At 38.2% G+C, this 8,923-nt stretch overlaps 1 protein-coding gene across 1 annotated transcript; it reads right to left on the minus strand.

Moving 5' to 3' along the window:
* Positions 1–576: 576 nt before the first annotated feature.
* FOXI1 (forkhead box I1) lies at positions 577–3,176 on the minus strand. Its single transcript, XM_088465047.1, has 2 exons — positions 2,554–3,176; positions 577–1,837 (listed from the first exon to the last, which is right to left on the minus strand). Exons 1-2 carry the CDS (start codon positions 3,125–3,127, stop codon positions 1,296–1,298), a joined length of 1,116 nt encoding a protein of 371 aa, XP_088321173.1. The 5' UTR covers positions 3,128–3,176; the 3' UTR covers positions 577–1,295.
* Between the last annotated feature and the right edge of the window lie 5,747 nt (positions 3,177–8,923).

An 8,923-nucleotide genomic window follows, 5' to 3' on the forward strand; every position in this document is an offset into this window, starting at 1 on the left:
TTTTATCACTCTCCAAAGGTTTGATACATCTCCTCTTGTATTTGATGGATAAAAAGGTACGGTAGGAGTAGCTGTGTTAAAGTCATTGTTTAATATATATCAGGATGGAAGCTTTCAGCACCAGATGACACCCACTATTATAATCATAGCCAAGGGCTCTAAAAAAATTATACCTATAAAATAAAGGATATAATAATATGCGGATCTTGTGTAATGCATAATACTGGCTACATGCTTATTTAAATAACAATGTGGCATTATATATATGTCTACCTTTTGAGTCCCTATTGGATGTATTCCATGTTTTCACCACTGTCTGGCGATGCTGAGCACTGTTGTGCCTTACAAATCAAAGTCAATACTAGTAACTAGTAATACACAGTAATAGCCTTGCTGTACCAAGTTGAATCTGACTTTTACTGGCCCTTGTTCCAGCAACTTACAATCAGTATTTTGGTGTAAACTGAGTTCTGCATACCATAGTGTAGTCACATTTGCTCATTCACTGAATTTGTATTATGTGCATTGTAAAGCCTTATAATGAAACTACATAAAAATACACATTCTTTGGTTGTTTTGTATTATTTTATTATAAAATAACCTAGTTTTTACCTACACAGTGAAGTCAGCTTAAGTACATAAAAATATTTAACATTTTCAAAAGTAACGATAGTCCAAACTGCAACCCAGAATATTTGCCCCATACCCAGCATTATATTTCCCCTTAGTAAACATTTATAAATACAGAGTTGTAGAAAAAGCTGATCATTATGGTACAAATCTATACAGTGAATGCATCGCCGCCCAAGCTGTGGGACGTGTGCAGTCTTTAGAACATCCATGAAAATGTGCATCATTTGAAATTACAACATTTCTAAAAGTTCTGCACTATGCAAACATTAAGCAATAATAGGCAGTGTGTAACTGTAGGGCAGTCTTCCAAAAAGTTGGATACAAATAAGTTTGCTGTAGATAACATTTTTATGTTACTTTTCACTAAGTTCTAAAACATGTTTAGTGTATTGTTTTAAATAAGCAAATAAGCAAGTCAACACTTTTGTTATAATATGGTCTAAGGTCACTTTCTATTTTTCAGAAAGTATATGCATCATTTATCATTTATTAAGTGTAGATCAAACATGAGAAAACAAAATAAAAATAGAATATAAAAGCAGGATATTTACATGTTTTGCATAATACAGTGTTTTTTTGTTTTGTTTTTTTTTAGTTCATGCATGTCTTTGATCATATACATACGCTGCTATGCTATACTACAGTACAATGCTAATGGTAACTTATACTTCTGTCCCTTCTCTGGGGTAGAGGGTACTATTTGTACTGATACTGTTGTAGAAATGGGAATTGAATTGATTTAAAACTGAACTGCTGTAGCCAAAAGGATTTGATGGCACTGTAGTCGACCATTCTGACCCTCCATGACTTGGTATGTTGGAGAGTGGAGAGTATGAGTTGAAGCTACTCATGTTTTGTCCCATTTTATCAGATGTTTCGTTATTGAGTCCCAGGGGAACCGACCTACTTACAGAGTTGGCACTGCTGACGTAAGCACTCATGCTAGACAGAAAGTTGTTAAGGCATGGTGCTATAATGGGTGGAGATAACCGCTTCTCAGATGAGTCATCAGTTCCCGGTGAGGAGCTCTCCAACAAGTCTTGGTGTTCTCCGTTCTTTGGGCTGCCGGTCAGAGGGCTGCCCTCTGATTTTTCAGAAGCTAGCTGTCCGTTGTTGTCAGACTTTCTCTTTCTCTTCCTTCTGAAGTTTCCATTGTCAAACATCTTTTCACAATTCGGATCCAATGTCCAGTAATTTCCTTTACCTAGTAGAACAAAATATTCTATTTAGTATTCATATTTACTGCAGAGTCAAGGTCACTGAAATCATGTGTGGTTGTAGAGATCTAGTTTGAAAGCTTACATTTCAGTTAAACACACTTTGCTGGAGTTCATTTGGCACTTTAGTCATTTTAGAGGATATGTATCAAACCTTGGAGAGTGATAAACTGGAGAAGTTGCCCAAAACAACCAATTAGCTTCTAATTGTCAGTTCAAAGACTGGGCTAGATAAATGACAGAAGCTGACTTTGGACTTCTTCCCCCATTCTTATGTCTGAGTGCAACTGTATTTAATGGGACCTATGCTATGTCACATAAAGAGAGAGATGGATCAAGCCTATGAGAGAGTAGCAAAAGTATGAGGGACAGAGGGGAAGAATGCCAAAGCTCAGAGTACCAAACCAACATATGCTAGACATTTCATTTGTCAGTTCCAGAGCACACTATACTGTACATCAATCGCAAGCAGTACATTAGGAATGGTTCCCCATACTTCCTATTGCTCTCTACATTCCTGTGAGTTTTTGAACCACATTACACAGTTTAAGTCTACATTTCGCTAAAAGTAACCTCCTATCATATTACCTAAGAGCAAAAGTTTGACATTTAACTAAGAAAGAAAAAAAAAGTTTTGCTACTGTAACTTCTGTTACTATATATGTGTCAGTAAAAAAATAAATAAAAAAAATAAGACATTTACCTGGATCATCTTCATCCCTGGGCACTTTTTTGAAACAATCATTAAGAGACAAATTATGTCGGATTGAGTTTTGCCAGCCAGCCTTGCTCTTGTTATAGAAAGGAAAGTTCTCAGCCACATATTGGTAGATCTGGCTGAGTGTCAGCCTCCTGTCCTGAGCACCATGTATTGCCATGGCTATTAGTGCAGAGTAGGAGTAAGGTGGTCTCACCAACTTCATCAGTTCTTCTTGGGAAGGAATTGGAAGCCAACCTATTTCAGATCCTCCCAAGCCATGCATGTTGGGCAAGAGCTGTCTCTGCATCCCATATGACTGAGGCATGAAGTGGCTGGTGTTGGACCCTGGCAGGTATGGAGGTGGTGTGATGGAAGGTCCATTCAGCCAAATATAAGGATTAGAAGCAGTGCTGTAATCTCCGGTTTCAAAACTTGAAGGTCGTTGAGGACTAGGCATGGTCTGCGGGTGGAAGATGCTATCACAGTAGATATTCATCTCTGGAGGTTCTTGTCCAATATTTGGAAACTGTGGCCCACAGCGTGGTGGAGAGTGTGTCTGTGGATCAAATGCACTCATAATATAAAGCTAGTAGGCTACAGAGCCTAATGCACCTGTGCTTGCTACTGTCTTGAAACAGGTGTATTACCTGTGCCCTTCCTCAACACTACTTATACACCTGTCAGTAGCTAGGTTTCTGGGTTTGCTCCGCCCAGCTCTCACTGACTGGCTGGAGATGAAGTGATATCCCTTTTTAGAATGCTGGCAGCCTATAAGCCCATTTAAAATTTATGAGTATGTATCTTTTAAATGAATGGAATAATTTTTTTTTTCATCTAGTTCTCTCTCTCTCTCTCTCTCTAAAAAAAAATACAATATTACAGTAAATCTACTACAGGTAAAAGTCCTTACATTAAAATGTGGTATTTTACAGACTGATACCAATACAAAAAAAGGACAAAAATGCATTAAAAACTTCTCAACACAGTAAAACTTTATAGATGTATACAAAAGAGGATTATATTGCAAAGCATATGGGACAAAGGGTTTTTATTTTAACAGAAAGTCTGTTTTGGATTTGATACATTGTATGTAACACCTGCAACCACTAGGATTTTATTTATTCTTGGTCCAGGTATGCCCCTTATAGGTAACACCTGATCGCAGGTTTCAATAATGCTGCAAAATACTTTATGAAATGTAAAACATTTACTACTTACTACAGTACATTTACTTCTGTTTATTGGCTTGGTATTTTGTTCTAAGTTTAATTGCCATATAAAGAAAGATAAGCATCAAAAATCATCTTTACCCTTCATAATGTTTAGTTTCCTGCATAGAGTGTTAGTGCAAAAAATAACAACATTTTTCAAACAGTGCACAACACTATAAATTGCCATTTTTATTTTCTTTTCCTCTAAATACTTTTCTGCCAAAGTATTAACTACTTATTGTACTCACATCTATGTTTGTTTATATAGCTCAAACTATGTACACACTGCTTTTAATTGAAGCAATGCATTACAAAGGAAAGTCAATGACAATACACACTAAGAAAAGAGTAGACTGCTGCCCTTGGGGTTTACAATGTATTTGTTATTTAGAAATAAATTGTCATTAAACTGCTTTTAAAAATAATCAATTTTTTTCCAGCTACTGGATAGATGCACAATTATGGACCACATTACCAAATGAGGAGCTTCACGTACTTTCATAGAGGTCATGCACTGCGGCTACTGCTGTGTGTAGCTACAGGTTTGCAATGTGCTTTATTAAGAATGAAAATCAGATTAACCATGACGATTATTTGCAGTACAGATCACAGGGAATAATTATATTCTTGTTAATAATCTACTTTCTTTTCATAGTGATGCAAAGGAAAAGGAGGGATGCTAGCACTGCAACCTTCAAATGACATGCTTCATTCAAATTCTCCAAATCTTCATAATTACAATGCCAAAAAGCTGGAAAATATTCTAAATGATTAAAGTTACTTGAATGGTACATGCATAAGTCAAGAGACTGACAAAGGTGTGTGCTGAATACATCTTGATCTTTGGCCAGACAAGGGAGGGGCCTAAGACAAATTGAGGCATACAGCATCCTGCTTAAATTAGATGCTGTACCAAATGCAACAATATACAGTATATAGAACATAATATGGCAGTTTACCTCAAAAATCGTGTGACACATCCTCTGGTTTAAGATATATATATATATATATATATATATATATATATATATATATATAGTACTATATAGGATAATGTAGAGCATTTGTGACTGATTTGCAGTTAATAAACTTTGAGCTGTGGTCGCTTTCATTTATATGCTGTACAAGGACTGTCTGACAACATAACATTTATAGAAGACAGGTTGCCTGCTGTTGTTTTGTTTTTGTTAGATAAGTACTGTAATGTTTATATGATGCACAGCTTCCAGTGCTGTCTGCTCTGCCTTTGATGGTGCTGGTAGTCTTGTTGTCTTGTTTGTAGCACATGTTTTACTTGAAGTTTATGATAAGTAGATGTCTTTGTTTGTTTCGTGGGTGGGTAGAGATGGCTCTAGGATTGAGGGCTCCCTGGCCACATCCTAGCACCTGATGTGACTGCAAAGGTCTGAATGGAAGTAAAAGGGATTTTAAATTATGGCACATAGCTGTGATTAATACTGTTCTGATAATCTGTGCATTATACTAATATATATATATATATATATATATATATATATATTGCAGAGGTGCGGCACTCAAGGAATTAATACAAGGATGCTACAGAGGCAGGCTCAGATATACTGAGCCTGCCTCTGTAGCATCCTTGTATTAATGCCTTGAGTGCCGCACCTCTGCAATATATGTATTCTGATCTATGCGGGCACCAGCAGCAGTTAGTATAGTGGTTACCGTGAGTGCCAAAACACTGAAACATTTGTATATATATATATATTAATATATATAGATATACACAATAGCACTATGCAAATGGTCAGCACTCGTGTGTGTACCATATCTACAGGAAGGGCACCGGCTGCAGTTGATTTATTTATACACAGGAGTGCCGAGCATTGGAATTCTATATATATATATATATATATATATATATATAAAATAACTAAAAGCATCAGGAGTATAGTGGCATGTCCCAAGCAAGGGCGAGTTGTCCCAACCATTGTACCTGACCCACATTGCCTTATTACACATTCCACTCATCATTATGCTTCCAGACCAAGCTCCTACAAGGCATAATGTTAGCTCTCACAGAGGTCTATTTACTAAGCAGTGTTAGGAGACAGAGTGAAAAGTGATAAGGTGCCAGCCATTCAGCTCCCAACTGTAATTTTTCAAACACAGCCTGTGACATGGCAGTTAAGAGCGGATTAGCTGGCACCTTATCACTTTTCACTCTCTCTCCTAACACTGCTTAGTAAATAGACCCCTTTGAGGTGTCGGTGTATTTGAAAATGAAAAATTGTTTGTTTTTATTGATTTATAACAGATCTTCAGGCTTGTCTTATAGTGTGGGAGCTGCCATGATAATGTCTCTGAAAGTTGATGAAGCTGTGTTAGATGAAGCGAGCAAAAGGAATTCTCAGATAAGGAGACTGTTTCGCTCTGATTGTTGGCTTTGTACACAGCGTGAGACGTACGCCAGTAATAACACTGTCAAAAAAAGACATAAAAATATATTTCTTCAGGTTCTCTTACATTTTAAATGAAAAATGTTACAATATGTTTCTACAACAAAACTATTTGTTTCCATGAAAAAAGTGCTAAAAGCAAATCAGTTATTCAAAGAATGTATTTTTGGTTTATTCTCTGAGGAAAATTGTTATATTAGCAGTAAAGTATTTCTGAAATCCCCCCAGAATGTGGATTTGTATATGTTTAACTGAATGTGGATATTACGTTTTTAAAGTAGCTTTATCTGTATTTGTATTGTGCATATTGTATTAATTATAATTTTAATGGGCCTCAAAAATGCAGCTAGGCTAAAGCTAATGTGGGATGTGGTATGAAAAGATGACATTCAGAATGTCGACACCAGGATGTCAACAGGTTCTGAATGTTGACAGTCAGAATGTCAACATGGACTTTAGGTTGACAATCACTATGTTGACATTCAAAAATATTGACGTGGTTAAAATTACATGTTCACAATGTTGATGTGGATACCATAATGTCAAGGATTGTTTTTTGTTTATGTTAGCCTAACCCTAAACCTGACCCTAACCCCAAAAATAAGCAAAAAAGTGTCTGTCGACATTCTGGAGTCGACATGTAAAATTTTTCTTTTTGAATGTTGACATATTGGATGTCAACCTAAAGTGCAAGTCAACATTTTGACTGTACACATTAAGAACCTGTCGACATACTGATGTCAACATTCTGACCAGATATCTCAATTTGTATTAGGATGACACACAAGGAAACTCCACATTCCATATTTACACTAGTTGGAAAAGTAAATATGTATTGAGGGCAGCATATAGAAGTGTATGTCCTATTACTCACTTGAACACTTGAACACAGATTATTTGGAGCACTTATAGTTGGGACATATGGCGACATCTAGTGTTCCCCGAATTGCAGAGGACATGGTCATGCCACACATTACTCCCCATCTAACATGCACCTGCCTAGGAGCAATGAGTACCTGTATACATAGAATAATGTCCCCAATGTCCCCCAGACTAGTTCTATCCTATGCGTAGATCTTTCCCTTTATCACAGCTACAACCTGATCTCTTAATGCAAAACTGTTAAATACAAGTTCTCATTGTATAATGTAACAACGTCAGACATATAGCATTTACCAACTTCAGTTTGTGAATTGGGGGCAGCACACTTAATTTTGATATGAAGGTAATAAAAGAGCTATGTATTGATGACTAAGCTGTAGTTATTCCCAGAAGTCATAAATACATATGCAAATCAGAGGGGTTCTATTTGCTTGATTGCAACATTTTTAACTTCAACCCATCCCTGCCATCAATGTTGTCATAGCAATGTACAAAACCAAGAAGAGAGTATGTTTGGTAACTACACCACACAATAGGTCTGAGTCTCAGCAGGAATAAATGTTCTGGTACCTTAAGATGGCAACACATATCTATATCTGTCCCCAGGTATATCAGCGACAAAGGAACCCATAAGACTTTATTATGATAGTGCTGTGCTGTGTAGTCACATGCACCAGATTCATAAAAGCCTGTAATCACTTGCTGCTGTTTTTTGCACCTGTTGGTTTTGCAAATTTGGTTATTTGGAGAGGACAGGGATTATCATCAAAGGGAGCAGTGTCTATTAGAGATGAGCAAAGTTGCGGCATATTAGAAAGTCATGGTTTTAAGGGGGAACTGTTGCCCAAGAAACCCTACACACCCCACCTCAGTGCTGAAAACTATTGTGCATACATTCCTAGTCATCTATGGGCACTGCATGTAGCTGTCAGTAGAGTGCAGGCTGGATCTGGTTTGGATGCCGCAGAATAGACAAATTGTGTGCAAATTGTTTTTTCTATGTAATCAGGAGGTGCCCAGCACAGAACTCTGGGAAGAGGGGAGTCTTTAGATTCCTGATCTGTAGTTGAAAGAGGGTGAGAACTGCCAGGGTGTCTGAACGGGATGCAGGCAGGAAGCCGATGGTCGAAATACTGACCGCTGGCTTCCCGACTCTCAAATCCCTGCAGGGGACTAATGACAGACGATGAAATCCCGACGGCTGTCATTATACCTACGCCAGGAGCCTGATGCCTACCGAATGAAGGTAAGCCAGGTGTGGACAGCCGCGGGGGGGAGGATTAGGTTAGGGGCTCACGGGGGGGACTTAGGTTTAGGCTGTGGGGATGGTTTAGGTGCTTAGTGGGGGGTTAGGATTACGCACTAGGGGGGGAGGTTAGGGTTAGGCACCCCTCAGGAAGAGTAATGGTTAGGGGGGGAGTAGGGTTAGTTGTACCTACCATAATCCCCTGTCGGGATCTTCACCCATGCCAGTCTTCCGGCGTCAGGATTTGAACTGCCGGCCATGCGGCCGGAAGTCATTCGTAATGATTCCGTCTGAACTGCCAGTGTGTCTGTCTGACCTGTAAGCCTGTCTTCTGGCACTATCAGTGTGACTGTCCCTCAGTCTTTCCTATTCCTCTACTTTTTGACCTCTCAGCTTTTCTTCTAGTGCTGCCAGTGTGTGTGTCCCTCAGTTGATCTTGTTTCTGCCTGTCCTGTCAGTGAGTCTTTATCCCAGCCCTGTCTGTGTATACACATGCCCGGTCAGTAGCCGCTGCACAAACTAGGTTGTTTATTACGCAAAATGGCAGTCCCCCACCAAGCATAGACATGTGTAATAATGGCTGTAATTATATTTTTGTAAGTTTACAGTAT

This window comes from Taudactylus pleione, unplaced genomic scaffold, assembly GCF_031769625.1.
Source record: "Taudactylus pleione unplaced genomic scaffold, aTauple2 ptg001827l, whole genome shotgun sequence".
Taxonomy (NCBI): Eukaryota; Metazoa; Chordata; class Amphibia; order Anura; family Myobatrachidae; genus Taudactylus; species Taudactylus pleione.